We start from the raw sequence: 17,968 nt of genomic DNA, 5'->3' as shown, positions 1-17,968 counted from the left end.
CAGCTAGTGCTGGCACGATAGCATAATATGGTCACCATTAGGTGTCCATAGTTATCCATATGATAGAAGTAAAAAATAGCCGAGTTATTATAGCCCATTCTGGTATATGACTGTTATGGACTTGCTATTTCCTTCTGATCGGGAAGGGGTTGAGAAGGGTTCGGCTCCCCGGGTCCTAATCCGCAGAATATCCTGTTGTATCTTCTCTGTATCTTATGTGTTGCAGGAGGCTCTCCTGCATTACGCTAAATACAGCATGAGGTCGTCCCGACGCGATGATACGAGGGAAGAGGGGTGATGAAATGTAAATTTGCCCGCTGAATTGTTGGAATACGTGCGACAGGTTGCTCACGTCACCTACATATATGGTTTCCGCTTGACTGGACTGATGATCGCTTAACTTGAAGGTGCCCATTCTCGATTCAATCAATAATTATCTTGAAGATATATCGGGAAATCCGGAATGATAAACTCTGATTGAGCGAGTCAGTGGCTCAGTTGCAAAGGTTGAACGTTTCAACCATTTTCCTATATGATTTTTGAAGGATTTAGAAGTACCGATTCTGCCAATTATCCAAATGTCATTACCCCGGATGTACCATAACCTCGATGCGTTGTACAGAAGTTCGATACTACCGATCTATACAAAATTATTTTAAATTGGGTAATTGATGTTCAACATATACCCACTATTTTAGCTAGACAGTTAACTTTTGAATTTTACTAATATTTGATTTGAACCGCTCCTTTCATATATAATCCCATTAATACCGCATCGCTAGTTTTATTTCAAGCTCTCATTGCTTCAACGAATTTCAATTTTCTCTCCCGAGTGCTTTAGCGTGGCGTTACAATTCTTACTTTAGTATGTACTTCCACCCAAATCCGCAACCAATTTGTCGCAATCCGCTTCCCGCAGTTTTATCTTCGGTGTCATGAAAGGAAAATGCGGCATATGGTTAACAATTTCTATCTTCCAGCCTCCAGGTCCATTCTCAATCCAAATAATAGAGCAGATTGCCGAATAGAACCAACTGTCGTCTATTGAACACGTCCAAGCAGATGAAAATCCAAGCTAATCTCTTCCCAGGGAATATCGTTACGCACCAGGCAGGAAGTGGAACAGTAACTTGTGCCCAATCAAAAATGGAATAATCAGTGGGAGGAAGTGAACCATAAAATTCCAGGCTTACTAGTGGCTTTGTTCGGGAGGAGTGGAAAACCGTTGTTCCTTCGGGCGCTGATGCAGAATTTATACTTTGAGAGGAGAAATTTCGTTCATTGGCTTTACATTCTTGGTTCAGGCTGGATGACGATGGTGGTTGGACCTAACCGGTAGAATGTATTGAAAATTCATAAAAAAAATGGAATTCAAGTTTAATTTTGTTTCAGCCCGATAGTTTGATGTATAAAAGCAAGAATAGTTTTGGTAATAAATCACAATAATAACTTTGTTAAGAATCTCAGAGAGAAACCAGTAGAAACCTTAATTGATGTTTCTCTGACTTTTCAAAAACTCCAATATTCCAAGTACATAAAACATTCATTAGTATGTGAAAAATTAAAACTGCATTGCCTCGAATACATTAAACTTCCATGTACTTAATATTACGTAAATTAAATTAACGAAAACTGAATTTAAGAAAAAAAAGGTTGCAGTGTAACAGAAACTTTCAATTTAAAAAGTGTAACTCAATTCTTCTGTAATGCAGAGCTGAGTGCTCTTTCTGTAAGCATCCATTCAGTTTTTCTCTTCTCCGTCTTAAATCACCATTCTATAGAAAAATAGTCTGGCATAAAAAAGCAACATCTACAAACTTTTGCCTTCCTGTTCCATTTTACAGTTCTCAAGTTTAAACCGAATTATTTTGGACAACGTCATTGTTACCTGCGTGAGAGTTGGAAAGCATCTTGTTAGATAACCAGCTACTTGTCTTTATATGCCAACATGGAGCAAACTATGCGTCTCTGTCACTAAGGCTGAATCCATCTTACCCAACCGTCGTCATCCATTTCACCCAACAGTGCATTGTCGAAAATAAGTTTTGCAAAGACTTTTTCTGCTACAGCAAGCAACCTGACAAAGCTAAAGGAACTGGACACAAAAGTTAAGCCAAAGCGCTTTGCGAGATTTTTGCTGGCAGCTGGGAGTATGGCGCTAATTACGACGGAATTGTTCCCGAATTCTGAACATAATGTTAATTAAGTGCAAAAATACTTCGGCTCACAGTTCTTGTCGAGGTGGCTTTTATCGTTCATCAAGTGGCAGCAAAACCGAACTGGTTGATTTTACTTAGAACAATATCCGGGGTAAATTGCGCAGTGACTGGCTGTGCAAATATTTTGGTTCAAAGAATTATCTCAGTAAGAATAGCATGAGGTTTTGTGAATAGATTATTACTTTAGTACAGTCTCTTCATCACATGAAGTATGTGTCAAGTTGTATAACTCTCGAATGAAACAAAACTGGTTGTTAAAACCATAGCATTAGATAGTTTTGTGATAAATAAACCTTCTAAATTTCGTCAAGTGTAATATATATGTATATTTGCATATACTTATACAAATATGTTAACAATAGAAATGACTACAATAAACGGAAGAAATGGATTTCAGAAGAAACGGTGTGCGATTTGAAGAAGGATTTAGATTTGCAAAAAAAAACATCAGTTTTGATGTTATTCCATTCTAAGTTTTTTGTTTAGCTAGATCAGTGCTCTAACAACTAAAGGGCTGTCCATTAACCACGTAGTCATTTTTTTTTTCCGAATTTTAGACCCCCCAGCTTCCTCGTGATCATTTCTCCATACAAAAGAAAAATAAAATTTGTATGAACCGTGGTCTTTGGCCAGACCCCTTCTTCCCACCCTAAATGACCACGTGATTTATGGACGACCCCTAAGTTACAGAATAATTTACCATTCTGCTGAATACAAAGATCAAACTGAAATCGATATTTTAACATCTTCTCCTAAAAAATGTAAAATTGTTACAAGCAGACTGGCGTTCAGAACTCTTTTTATGAGCATGTCCGCAGTATGAATCAGCCCGTAGATCGTTGTGAGTTTTGGAAAGTATCCGCAGCGTACTCGGAAACGATGCGGCCACTGTGTCAACTGTAATAGGATTTTTAAAAGCTATCAACCTGTACGGACAAATCTGACCCAACTCTACAAGTCAATAGCCAAAAGCAACTTCATCTTGCGTTTGCAGCTCTATCGAGTTTCCGAATGTGAATATCACTAAGCAGATGTCCAGCGCCAATCTCGGCGACTACACTCCATTAAGTTAACAAATCTTCTCAAAAAGGAAGGTTTCGCATTATGCGGTGCGAATTTTCAATTAGGATATTTCAAATTAATAGTCTCCGGCGATGTTGCTTGTATAGAAACGACGGGCTGAATGTCCAGCAAGTTAAATAAAATAGCTTTACTCTATATATGGCGAGACCCCTTGGTTGGGCTCGACCCCTTAGGGTCCTCTTCTATTTTGTAGAGGCACTATTTCGGTGACCTCTTTTGACGAGTGTTGAACTAGCTGTAAGTTAAAAAACACTATAATAAAGAAAAAAAGACATTCAAATTAATTAAAATGATAATGTTTAGGGTGTGGCCCAATTAGAATTGGAAGAAACATGTTTGGTTTTAACAGCGACTCTAGTGGCCTAATTTAGAAACTGAAGCTGAACAATGATAAGATCAGATTAATTTTTTTCGCAGCTTGGCTCGAACGTATTTCAGAAAAATTCAACATGGAAGAAGAAAGAAGGAAAATTATTGAGCGCAAATATTTGGAAAATCCATGATACTGTGTGGCAGTATCACTGGAAACGAATTAAGAAACTATTTAAATGGATGGCAAGCCACAATACAAGTGTTGCAGTTCACCTGCGGATTAAAGTTATCAGGACCATTGAGTCACACCCAAACATCTCTTGACCGTGATTTGGAAAAAGAGTTCGGTGCCGTGCAACGGATTCATCTCCGGATATTAAAGCCTCCGATCATACCATGCCGGCAGACAACGAAACAGGGAACAAAAGAAGAGCAATATGGCCAGCTACCGTAACAGGAACTGTATACTATGCTTTGGGTATATTGTCAGTTTCTTGTATCATTCCTAACATCCAACTCCGTAGCATGGTCTGGGGGTGTTTTTCATGGAGTGGAGTAGGAAGCCTCGTGAAAACCGACGGAATAATGACGGCAGATTCCTACATCAACATCTTGCGGAAAAATCTGGAGGTTTCGCTGATCCAGACGGGCCTTGAAGAGAAATTCATATTTCTCTAGAACAACGACCCGAAGCATACTACCAAGAAGACCAGGTCTTTCTTCCGGTCTTGTCGCATTAAACCGCTGGAATGGCCTCCACAAAGCCCAGACCTCAACCCCATCAAGAATTTGTGGGCGATTCTCGATGCCAGGGTTGACAAAACTGGTGTTACCAACAAAAATAATTATTTTGAAGCCTTGAAGCGCGCCTGGGACGAACTAGAACCACAACACCTACAAAAGCGCGACACGAATGCCACACGTATGGTAAAGTGTCCTAAATAAATATTAATAATAATACAAAAGCTGGTGAAAAGCATGCCGAAGCGCCTCCAGCAAGTCCTTAAGGCCAAAGGAGGACACATTAACTATAAATTTACTTTTTATTTTTCTTAAATCATCTTTTCTGGGGTCAAGAAGGAAGTGGGCACTTTATTTTGTCACTATTATTTTTTCAATACAAATTGATTTTCTTTTTCTTTGAGTAAAATTATTTTTTTATCAAAATTTCGTAAGTGCAACTTTAAAAGAATATCAAAAATAAAATATCAAAAAAGATTTAAGTGTGTTAACTTTAATTTGAACCGAATCAATGAGAGAAATTCGAAAACTGGTGTGGTGGGCACTTTATTTTGCCTATCAGTGTAGGTGTTTGTTTTCATGCGGGGCTTACTGTAGTGAAAACGACCTCAGAATGGGTGTGTATGAACAGCCATTCTTGAAATGGGTCGTTGGAATTGCAGTAGAGCTATCACCTTCCATCTCCAGGGCTAAAGTTGTCTGCATCCATAAAGACATTTTAATGTCTCGATAAATGAATGCAAACAAATTTCTTCCATAAAAGGACTGCCGGTCAGTGGGCGATGGATTGTAAACACACACAAACAATAAAGGCGCCAGCTGCGTGCGAATGCAGGTCAATTCGGGGATGGAAAAGAAATGTTGACGTGTTACTTGCTTAGTCGAAGCCGAGGAGTCCTCTGCACTTCCACACTGGGAGTTTGGATATGGGAAAAGAATTCGTTTTGGTAAACGACAAAGATAAAATTTGAAATGAATAGGTGAGCATTAGAGTGATGCAAATTTTAAAATTTTAGCTCCCCTATGCTTTTATTTGAATCGTTAGATTTTATTATGGTAAACAGCATCCTCTCAAAGTATGAAGTGATTCGGAAGAAATTTGAATGGAAAACGCCAACCTTTTGTGTTCAGCCCTTTCTCTCTTCGTCATAATATTTTATGAAAAAGAGAACAAACTCTTCTCATGTGAAATCCTTTCAGCTACAACTTTGCCGAAGACCACAAATTGATTGAACTTCAGGATTTATGCTATTGGTAGTCATAAACTGGGTTTGCATTTTGCATGCTTAACCAAATGCTCGGCAGGCAACAAGGTGCTCCTGGTGGAAGAATAGATCAAAGTAATCCAGGCTACTATGTTCTACAGCAAAAAAGCAGAGTTGCTCTGAAAGTAGTTGAATGATCATCTCAGCATGATTTAGGCTTTGTTATCAATAATAACAAATTATCCTTATGTCTCATCAAAATGTGGTCTTCGGCAATGTTGTAGCTGGTATGAGAAGAGTTTGTTAATTTTCCATAGATTATTATAACGAGCAGTTTGATTACTGAACACAGAAAATTTGCCTTTTCCATTGAAATTTCTATTCTAACTTCAAACGGCGTGTGGACAACCAAATTTCTTCCGAATTTCTTCAAATTTTAGGGAAATGATTTTCATCATAATTTGATACAAAGGTGTATGCAACAGATTCAACGGATCAAACACTCATTGGCCCGGAAATGCTCATGCCTCTGTGAAGTCGAAACATGTTTCTATCCCAAAATATCCTAAACAGACAGAATTCAATCTCGCTACCTTCAATATGATCTTGTTGAATTGTTCTGGGTTTACCGCTATGGTTATTTTAAAACAGAAGTAAAGCTGTCTTTAGCTGATACCTGTCCTCATAGTAATCCAACAATTACAGGCCAATTATAATAACAGTGAACATTAACATCCTGCTACAAAATAATGCTTTGCACAAATCACTTGTTCATAACTGCTCCCCCCATTACAGGGCAACTAAAATAAGAGATTTTCATTATCCGCACACCGTCATGCACGGCTTTCGCCTAGAAGTTTTTTCTTCATCTTCCGAAAATTTGCCCCATTCAGATGCAGAACAAGACTATCTAATTAGGAAGGAAATTGAGTACATTCTGAGCGTCGGTCGTGTTAGGCGTTGTCAGTCGGGGAACGATGTACCTGAACTTTGTGCAGCTTCGAGTTTTCCAATTAGCGTAGTAATTAGGAGGCAAGCTTGAGCTTGGGGCTTTCCTTAGCCGAGTGGTTAGAGTACGTGGCTACAAAGCAAAGCCATGCTGAAGCTGTCTGGGTTCGATTTCCGGTTGGTCCAAGACCTTTTCGTTATGGAATTTTCCTTGACTTCCCTGGGCATAGGGTATCATTGCACCTGCCACACGATATACGAATTCGAAAATGGCAACTTTGGCAAAGAAAGCTAATAACTATTGAAGTGCTCATAAGAACACTAAGCTGAAAAGCAGGCTCTGTGACAGTGAGGACGTAATGCCAAGAAGAAGAAGAAGCTTGAGCATGGCATCCCAACTTCTGTTCTTCTCACCTTCCTCCGTAACGCGCATATGGATCATCTTATCGTACGAATTCACGAAAAGATACACACATATCTTGGTAAACTCACCGTCTGAACATAATTGCCTTTTCGGCAATAACGTGTAACTCAATCATTTATTACTTCTTATTTTGTTCTCTGAATTATTTTTCACGGAACATTTCTTTTTCTGGGCACGTATATTAAGAATTTTTTCATTTTCAACACATTGCCATCCAGAAAAGGCCTTTTTGTATTCAAAATGACTTCAGATGAAAAGGACATTCTCGTTATCTGCGTATGCTTTCTTGTTTTGGATTAAATTAAAATTCTCATTGTTTTGCTTAATATCTTCTAATTCAAATTAAGAAACATTTGGATGAGATAATCAACAGCCACGTATGAATCTACCAGCATCAAAATGCTGGCAATGGATTTTTCGCTTGAAAAGAATTAAGAGAGTAATCGCTTTGGCAATTAGGGTAAATTAAGTTTCGAGTAGCAGTTAAAAATATATTATGCGATATCCGTCGTTTCCTGCATTAATTTTCTCTGTTTGAAACAAAAAACAGTCCATCAATTGAGACTACCATGAGTTGAACAATACTAATCAAAAAGGACTTTCAAACATTTTTTTTTGCGGATGACACGCATGCTTCGTTCTTTGGCGGAGAGGCATGTGTCATTCTCAAAAAACAAAGATTTTTGACATCCCTGAGGTAACTCATTAAAAATGTTAGCATCAAGATTACTATCGTACGTATTCCAGTCGGTTTGTAAATAATTGAAAGTGAAGTTGATAGGATTGGGAATCGCTTCATGGGATATTTAAAATGTGACAGGGACATGATCAGAATCAACATCAGCGTGAGTAACCAGTTGGCTACATAAGTGTTAAGAGTTGATTAAGACTAAATCAATATAAGAAGGGTTTCTAGAAGAGGAAAACCAAGTAGCGCTAGCAGGGTATTGAATTGAGAAGTATTCTGAAGAGCACTCATCAAATAAAATTCTGCCGTTGGAATTGCTTTGCAAATTATTCCATGTCACTGCAAATTATTCAATGTCACCCACACGAATAATTTTGATTTATTGTAAGTCAGTCTGAAGCAAATTAACTTGCTTTCCAGTGCATTGAAAAGACAAATAGGTAGCTTCTTCTTCTTCTTGGCAACGTCCTCACTGGGACAGAGCCGGCTACTCAGCTTAGTGTTTGTAGGGATGGTACACAAATTATGTCACGCTAAATTTCGACTTTTTCGACCACCTCCCCCCCCCACCTTTGTCACGCTTTTTGTATGAGTCGTTCGAAAATTTTGTAAGGCTTGTCACGCTTGGCTTGACCCCCTCCCCCCCTTGGAGCGTGACGTTATTTGTGCATGATCCCTTATGAGCACTTCCACAGTTATTAACTGGGTGCTTCCTTTGCCAAAGTTGCCATTTACGCATTCGTATATAATGTGGCAGGTAGGTACGATGATACTCTATGCACAGGGAAGTCAAGGAAATTTACATTACGAAAAGATCCTGGACCAACCGGGAATCGAACCCAGACACCTTCAGCATGGCTTTTCTTTGTAGCCGCGAACTATAACCACTCGGCTAAGGGAGACCCCGTGCATGCCTCACAAATAGGTAGCTATGAAAGCATATTTACCAAACTGTGTATCCACAGAAACACACAAAGTTTCGAAAACATTGGTTTCAAATGACAAAATAAAAGTAAATGACTTCCCGATATGCTCCATCCAGTCAATCATTACGATAAACAAAAAGGGTTTGGATCTGCTTCGAGTTTGGATAACAAGTCTAGCTATTGGTTGCAATTATTCCAAGTACTTACCTTCAGCGTGCGTTTTTGCGGTAACGTTGAGAAAGTTGTGGTTGACTTCGACATTTTCGTCAATGTCAGCCTCATAGATGACCTTCTCGAAGTAGAGCGGGTAGTCGTTCTTGTCAGCGTTACCGGTTTTGATGAATTTTGTAACTGCAACGAGAGAAATGGGGGTGGGTGGAAAAAAGAGGAAATGAGTTAAATCGTATTTAATTAAATGTGATAGCATCGGAATTTCGTGGTACAGGTGAGTAATCAGTATCGATATTCATTTCCCAATTATCGGCTCTCATCAGTTTTTTGGTAAGAAGGTTGGTAGTGGAGGGGAAATAGATGTTGAACTCTTCTATTTTAGCTGAGCTATTAATGAAAAATTGGGTTTCCGCGCTAACGAGATACCTGTTAATTGTAGCGGGAAATTTGTTGATTGAGACCAACAATTATTTGGATGCAATTATACGTATGTTCATTGTCATTAAGCAAACTCATCAGCTATAAAATTTGAAACGAATTGCAGCTATCCGTAAATTTTGTTCGATGTGTACACATTGTTTGGGATGAAAAACATGTGGTTGAGATTGCTTGGATGATATTGTATGTACGTGTCTCTCGATCCACAAGGTGTAACAATGGTACATATCAAACACGAATGGAAGTGTTTCTTATTTAACACAATGTTTAACGTAAGATTTTATACTCTCTCCAAACAAATATCTAATTCATTAATTTAGTTAACATCTACACAGATAACACTGAATCAACAATTTCACGCCACAATACTCGGTTCGTGGCCGCATCTCTCCATCCTCGGTTCTGCCCCACGCTCGCCAAATCGATATGCACTTGATCCGCCCACCTAGCTCGCTGCGCTCCACGCCTTCTTGTACCAACCGGATCTGAAGCGAACACCATCTTTGCAGGGTTGCTGTCCGGCATTCTTGCAACATGCCCTGCCCATCGTATCCTTCCAGCTTTGGCCACCCTCTGGATACTGGGTTCGCCGTAGAGTTGGGCGAGCTCGTGGTTCATCCTTCGCCGCCACACACCGTTCTCCTGCACACCGCCGAAGATCGTCCTAAGCACCCGACGTTCGAAGACTCCAAGTGCTTGCAAGTCCTCCTCGAGCATTGTCCACGTTTCATGCCCGTAGAGGACTACCTTCCACTGATGATGCGCCTCCGTATTTCACGGCTAACGTTATTGTCAGCCGTCAGCAAGGATCCAAGGTAGACGAACTAGTCGACCACCTCGAACGTATCCCCGTCTATCGTAACACTGCTACCTAGGCGAGCCCTGTCGCGCTCGGCCCCACCAGCTAGCATGTACTTTGTCTTGGCCGCATTCACCACCAGTCCAACTTTTGCTGCCTCGCGTTTCAGGCGGGTGTACAGGTCTGCCACCTTTTCAAATGTTCGGCCGACGATGTCCATATCATCCGCGAAGCAAACAAATTGACTGGATCTCGTAAAAATCGTACCCCGGCTGTTAAGCCCGGCTCTCCGCATAACACCTTCTAGCGCAATATTGAACAACAGGCACGAAAGTCCATCACCTTGTCGTAGTCCCCGGTGGGATCCAAACGAACTGGAGTGTTCGCCTGAAACCTTCACACAATTTTGCACACCTTCCATCGTCGCTCTTATCAGTCTCGTGAGCTTCCCGGGAAAGCTGTTCTCGTCCATGATTTTCCATAGCTCTGTCGTATGCCGCCTTGAAATCGATGAAAAGGTGATGCGTTGGGACCTGGTATTCACGACATTTTTGGAGGATTTGCCGTACAGTAAAGATCTGGTCCGTTGTCGATCGGCCGTCAACGAAGCCGGCTTGATAACTTCCCACGAACTCGTTTACTACGGGTGACAAACGACGGAAGATAATCTGGGATAATACTTTGGAGGCCGCATTTAGAATGGTGATCGCTCGAAAGTTCTCACAGTCTAACTTGTTGCCTTTCTTGTAGATGGGGCAGATTCCACTCCTCCGGTAGCTGTTCTGTTTCCCAGATTGTGCCTATCAGCCGGTGCAGACAAATGGCCAGCCTTTCCGGACCCATCTTTACGAGTTCAGCTCCGATACCATCCTTACCAGCAGCTTTATTGTTCTTGAGCTGGTGAATGGCATCCTTAACCTCCCTCAAAGTGGGGGCTGGTTGGTTTCCATCTTCCGCAGTACTGACGAGGGCATTTCCTCCGTTGTCCCGTCCTTCATTGCCTGTGCTCTCAGCACCATTCAGGTGCTCGTCGAAGTGCTGCTTCCACCTTTCGATCACCTCACGCTCGTCCGTCAGAATGCTCCCATCCTTATCCCTGCACATCTCGGCTCGGCAATATCTAAATACATGGTAAAAAAAAGCATGATGATATCGATAGTTTTGCTCTTGGATTTACGCTACTGTTTGATCCTAACAAAAATAAAAAAAAGGTAAAATAAATATTTCAGCCCGAGCCAGACCTCAACCTTGAATTTTCGGAGTACAAGACTTGTATATTTACCAAAACCAACAACACGCATCTGGGGATTTTTTTTATTACCGTACGGGTTTGGGCCGAAGAGTCTCAGATTTTCATGAAACTTTTTCCACAGGCAGGGCTCATGGATATATGAATAAAAAAAATTGAGAAAAATTCAGGGTCGCCTATTTTTCCGGAAAACTCAGGTGGAAATTTTTTGTTTTCCCTTGACACTACTTACTTTGAAAAATTATAACTCAAGAACGAAGCATCGTAGAAACAAAGTTTTTTTATGAAAATTTAAGCAAATTTATTTAAAAAATCAAAAAAAAATGAACTGGAAAAAGTTTTCCACAAAATTTTCCACGGTTGGGAAAATTCGTAAAGAAAAGCCGGGAAAACTATGCCCGAACTCGTGGAAAATTTTCAAAAAAATATTTTCGAGAAGGTTATTTTATAAGATTTAATCACTGAAATTTTTGGAATGCACTTTTTTTTCGTTTTTTAGTTATGGCTAATTTTGTGAAAAATGTCCAGATGTGCCATATAAGACTTTTCTTTGAAAAATCATAACTCAAGAATGAAATATTGTAGAAACAAAGTTTTTATAAGCAAATTTTCTCAGAAAACAAAACAAAAATGAACTGGAAAAAGTTTTCCACAAAATTTTCCACCGTTGGGGAAATTCATATAGAAAATCTGGGAAATCTATGCCCGAACTCGCGGAAATTTTTTAAGAAAGAAACTTTATTAACTTCAATTTTGGTAACTTTTAGGATGTACTTTTTTTTGTTCCTGATCTATGGTCAATTTTGTAAAAAATGCAAAGATTTGCCATACATGCCTCTTCGTTTAAAAATCATGACTCAAGACTCATCATGACTTGTCGAACCGGATTCAAATTATCTCAAAAATATGAAATTTTTGAAATGGAATCAGTTTTCCAGGACATTTTTCACGGTTTATGAAAACAAATAATGAAAACCCGATTAGCTATTCCAGCTTTCAAACAAAGTATATTTGAAAAGAGCGAACAATAAGATCCAATCCTACAATATTTTTCAATACGCTCATTTTTCGTTCCTAAAACATGATCAAATATTGCTAGGATGAGCTGTTTGAACCATATATTTACAAATTTATAAGTTCGTAAACAAAATTTCTTAAGAACGAAACTACATAGAAACAAAGTTTTCTTCAATCAGAATGTAGGCAATTTTTTCCTGTTAGGTAACTACAAAATCGACAGTTAAATAAATAGGTCATATTAATAGGTATTTATCAATTCAAGTTTAAAGCGTTGAAACGGCTTGAGAATCATAAGTTTGCCAAAAACTAACAAAGAGCAGTGAGAAAGTGCAAGTGTTGTCTATCAGCTGTATATTCCTCGTTATTATTTTTTGTAAAGTGAAAAAAGTTTTTCCGAAGCTGTTGAAATGGACAAAGTTTAATATTACGAATACAATTCTTTATGCTGTAACCCCTTCGGACTGGACGGCCACAAATCAGTAAGGACAAATCTACGATCGATCAGCCAAGGCCTCATCAGTAAGCTTCATTCGAATGGAGTTCGGTGGATAACGGAAAAGATGAAAATTTGCGTGAAGTGCTCCATTACCGGTGACCAGAAGGCTCTCGTAACGGATCTTCCAGAAGCAATGGCGTTTGAGGAACAAGTTTCACCACTATCTTCGTTGGCGTCGCCAAAGGAAACTCCTTCCTCGGGTGAGTCAGTTGGTTCTATAAATAATGTACAAAAAATACAAGAGCTTGCTAAATTCTTGGATATTTCTTTTCAAGTAAAATCTTCACGTTTGGATGCTTCTAGTAGTAACTATCGCAATGCTTCTATGGACGAAATGTTCAATCAAATTTTGAGTAAAATAAAGACTTGTTTTCCGCCTAATATTGTCGATGCTACAGAGGATTTTAATTCCGTTTTATTAAATTTGAACTCAGCTGTTACAAAAGCCGAACCTGACAAGCAAATTGAACTTCTAAAATTACTTCCTTGGAATTGGTCATATGCCAAAGTTAAAGCTCATTTTGACGTGTCTCAACACGTTATAACTGAATCAAAAAAATACAATTTAGGGATTCAACCACTTTCAAAAGTAGGACGACCCTCGCATGGATCAGATGTCCAAGACATAGTTTCAAATTTTTACCTAAGGGGTGATATCAGTCGGCCTTTTCCTGGCTTGAAAGATACCATATCTATTAAGCTACCCAATGGAGTGCGCCAAAATATAATCCAATCCGACTTATACTTCACTAAAACCAATCCCATATCGTTTCTTTCAGATCTTTAAGAAAATTTGCAATTGCTTTGATAAAAAAAAACCTAGTTTTTCTGATGCTTCAATTGAAATATGGGTTTTCAAAGAAAAGGCAAATATGATCATTTTTCACAAAATTGACCATAACTCAGGAACAAAAAAAAAGTACATCCTCAAAGTTACTAGAATTGAAGTTTATAAAGTTTCCTTCTCAAAAATATTTTAATAAAAGTTTTCCGCGAGTTCGGGCATAGATTTTCCAGCTTTTCTTTATGAATTTCCCTAACGGTGGAAAATTTTGTGGAAAACTTTTTCCAGTTCATATTTTTTTTGGATTTCTGAGAAAATTTGCTTAAATTTTCATATAAAAACTTTGTTTTTACAATGTTTCGTTCTTGAGTTATGATTTTTCAAAGAAAAGTCTTATATGGCACATCTGGACATTTTTCACAAAATTGTCCATAACTCAAAAACGGAAGAAAAGTGCATTCCAAAAATTTCAGTGATTAAAGCTTATAAAATTACCTTCTCGAAAATATTTTTTTGAAAATTTTCCACGAGTTCGGGCATAGTTTTTCCGGCTTTTCTTTACGAATTTTTCCAACGGTGGAAAATTTTGTGGAAAACTTTTTCCAGTTCATATTTTTTTTTGGATTTTTGAGAAAATTTGCTTAAATTTAGATATAAAAACTTTGTTTCTACGATGCTTCGTTCTTGAGTTATGATTTTTCAAAGTAAGTAGTGTCAAGGGAAAACAAAAAATTTCCACCTGAGTTTTCCGGAAAAATAGGCGACCCTGAATTTTTCTCAATTTTTTTTTTATTCATATATCCATGAGCCCTGCCTGTGGAAAAAGTTTCATGAAAATCTGAGACCCTTCGGCCCAATTTGTACGATAATAAAAAAAAAATCCCCATCTGTTAAAAGGGATTCAATTCTTTGGGAATTGATCACATGAACACTTGGTTGAAAGTCTATAGAACATTTTATCAAATGACATTTGGTCATATGAAATTTGATCGATAGCTTATTTCGATTGGGTGAAATTAACTTACTTATTTTATTTATCTTCGATATAAAAAAAACATCACACAGGCAAAAGTAACTTATGAACTAATCCTTAACTTGAACACATTTTTGGACATTTCAAAATCAAAAATATCAGCTACTTCGTTGAAACGGGTACAGCAAACCTCTAGAGGATTGTGCATTCCATATGCAGTACGGTGGAAAGGTCGGTGAAAGAGTTCAGGTCCAGGAGTTGATCTTAGAGGGGCGTTGAAACGGAGTTTACATAGCAAATCGGCACAATCAATGCGATCAGTCAAGACATCGAACACGAGCATGCGCTGGAGAAGGATTCGTCTGCTTGATAAGGTGGGCAAATTTATCAGTAAGCATCGATTTTCGTAAGGTGGCAAGTTGGCCCTATCTCTCCAATTCAGACCTCTTAAAGAAATTAAGTTTTGACCAAATAATATATACAAGGTGCAGTGTGGGAAATAAACCAGGGAATTCGAACTCCCCGCATCTAGACCACTGCAGCTCATAAGGCGGCATCCACAAATTACGTAACGCTTTAGGGGGAGGGGGAGGGAGTAGGCTCAAGCGTTACGGCTCATACAAAAATTCGAAATTTTTCATACAAAAAGCGTTACGGAGGGGGTAAAAAATTTCCAATTTTAGCGTTACGTAATAAATGGATGCCGCCTAAATGGCAGCTACGTTGACTTAAAAACCTTGATTTTGGAACGCTGCAGGAAACTCAAGCTTATTCTTATATTCCATTATCTTGCGCCAATTTATCGCCAGCCTGTTTACAATGTGCAGCGGAGTGTGATGCTCTCAAACAGTTATACACCAGTTGCTAATTGAATTAATTAAATAAAAAATTAAAGCAATTTGTTGCTGTGTTTTCTTTTTTCTTGTCGATGAGAAGAATTTCTACTCCGAACTCGCAACCCGGATGTACTCCGCGCCTTCGAGTGAACTGGTTTCTATATTGCTACTGTTGCGTGGCGAAGGCACGGCAGACGCTGGCCTTTTCCGCGTTTTCTTTGTGCTAGACTAGAGTAAGGATCTTCTGCTTATTCCTGGCGTAACATTCCTACTGAGAATGCTGCTTCTCATCTGATTGTTCTTTATTATTACTTCCACAGCTACCAACTGAGTGCTTTGCCATTTGACCGAAGATAGTCAATATTTTTTCCCAAATGAAAAAAAATCCTTGACCGGCCGGATTCGAACCCTTCACTATCAACTTGGTCTTTCTGAACAGCTTACCGCTAGGGCTTTTTTGACCCCTCGGGTAAGAGAACGCCCGTGCGGAAGACGTAAGATTGTTTTCTGTTAGAGCAAGTTGTTCAAAAAATGCGAGCGTGAACCACGAAGAGGAGTTATTTCTACTCTCGCTGCTATTTGGTAGCGGTCCTGCTTATAACTAGGAGACGTTTGCTTTGTGCTTTTTAAGAAATGCTGACAAAGAGAAATTCCGTATTTCCCCTATGTTGTATGATTTATTTTTCATGACCATCATGTTGTTCACACCATTATCGAATTAAATGGAACACGGAGCAATTAAATGAAAAGGAGAAAAATCTTAAATGGTGTTCTGCTTGCATTGTAAGATAGGCACCTTCCGGGCCAAGCCAATTGACTTTCGATGAAATTAATTAGCAGATAATATGTTTGAAAAAGGAACACAGAAATATGCAAGGGTTTCTCAAGACCCTTAAAAATACTTTTCAAAAGTTTTTCAAAAAACCAGTTCACGAACTCTGGAACTGGGGTCTGGATCACATCGCTAAGAAAAAAAAAACACTGAAATTCATAAAATTTTTGCTATTTGTCCATCCATTATTTAGAAATAGATAAGGAAATTAAAACAAGCTTACTGGTTGTAAAGGCATGTAGTTTGGTCTATTTTTGTCTTTTTTAACATAAGAATTGATTTGATAAGGATATAAATATAAAGGATATTCATATTTATCAACAAATATAATAATAAAAATTGATCCAATGAATGATCCTGAAGACAGGAGTGGTAGTAGATTTCTTTTTAGAGATTTGGTCTTTATTTTTAAGTAAGTCTTTAGAAAGTCTCTATTTTTAATGGACGGTCTCTGAAGTATCTATTTTACATGATCTTCAAAGTCTCTTCTTTCCTTATTCTGCTTGCATTAAATCATGATGCAAAATTGTGCAGTTTTCAAAGAAACCCTAAGCGAATATAACGGGTTCAAATTCTTCAAGAATTTCGTCTCAGACAACCCGAGGAAAAGCTTTAGGAATTAATATAGTGATTTAATTTTGAATACTTTCAGGGTCTTGTACAGGGATTCAAAGGATGCTTGGAAGAATTTCTCCAGAACTCATTCCAGGAAATCTTTGAGAACTCCAAAGCTACTACCTTCAGTAATTTCCTCAGGCATTAATAAGATTTTATTTTCCAAAACGATCCTAAAATGTCCTCCAGATGTTTTTCACAAATCCTTCAACCAAGTTCGGCAATTGGTACTCTAGGAGATCTTCCAAAGATTTCTACAGAATTTCTTCTGAGTAAATCCACAAACGTTTATTCTAGAGTGTTTGAAAAAAATAGCTTAAGGTTTTCTTCGAGGAACCCTGCTAGAATTCCTCCACCTGTTCATCTGGATTCTTTCAAGAATTCATCCAAGTTTCTTCCTAGAAATCCAAAATTTCATTAGGAATTCTTCGAACTATTTTTTTTTTCTTGGATTTTTTCCAGCATTTCATTCATTTTTTACTCCTGCAGTTTAATCAAATCTTTCTAAAGAAGTTTCACAAAAAAAACAGGCAAACTTCAAAAGTTTATTTGAATTTTCATACGAGTTCATGCTATAGCAACAATTTTCAATAAATCTCTTAAGAAATTTCTGCGGAATAGAATTCCGAGATTCAACTGATTTTTTTCGATTATTTTAGCAAACTATCTAGGAAATCTTCCAACAAATTCTTTGGATTCCAGGAGTTATTTCAGAAATCGATGGATGTGTAGGATTTTATTGAAAAATATCTCAAAGAATTTTTGGAGTAATTTAGATGATTTCTGAACCAATCGTTGAAGTAATTCTATTTTTGTGATTCTCTTTGGGAAAATTCATGTTGAATTCTGGAGGTACCCTGAACAAAATTCGTGGAGAAATTCTTTTTAAAATAATCACTTAATGAGCTCCTTTGTAAATTTTTGTACTAATTATCTGAAAATTCAGGCAAATACCTGAATAATTGGTGATGAAATTAATAAATCACGTATACAGTTATACTTGCTGTAATGTCACGAGGAGTTCTTTAAAAAGTCTAAGATCATAAAAAAATGTCTGCTCTGATGCTATGAAGAATCAAACTCTAAGCTCCTGGCTCTTAGGTCTTCAATTTCTTGTTTTAAAAGCACTCAGTCGTCATCAGGTAAAGACAAAAAGCTTTATAAATCTTGGGATTACGACTGGCATGAAAATAAGAGGGTCAGTCAGGA

General features: G+C 38.2%; 1 protein-coding gene across 3 annotated transcripts in view; it reads right to left on the bottom strand.

The window, feature by feature from the left end:
- Positions 1-17,968, bottom strand: part of LOC5569062 (neural-cadherin) — a 693,697-nt gene that overhangs the window by 198,953 nt on the left and 476,776 nt on the right. For all 3 annotated transcript variants that reach the window (XM_021847327.1, XM_021847326.1, XM_021847328.1), the window contains exon 2: positions 8,754-8,897. In XM_021847327.1, coding sequence (XP_021703019.1) covers positions 8,754-8,897 — 144 coding nt within the window. The remainder of the gene's footprint in view (positions 1-8,753; positions 8,898-17,968) is intronic.

This window comes from Aedes aegypti, chromosome 2 (genome assembly GCF_002204515.2).
Source record: "Aedes aegypti strain LVP_AGWG chromosome 2, AaegL5.0 Primary Assembly, whole genome shotgun sequence".
Lineage (NCBI taxonomy): Eukaryota > Metazoa > Arthropoda > Insecta > Diptera > Culicidae > Aedes > Aedes aegypti.
The sequence above is the reverse complement of the archived record's forward strand: the minus strand, read 5'-3'. Positions and strand labels throughout refer to the sequence as shown.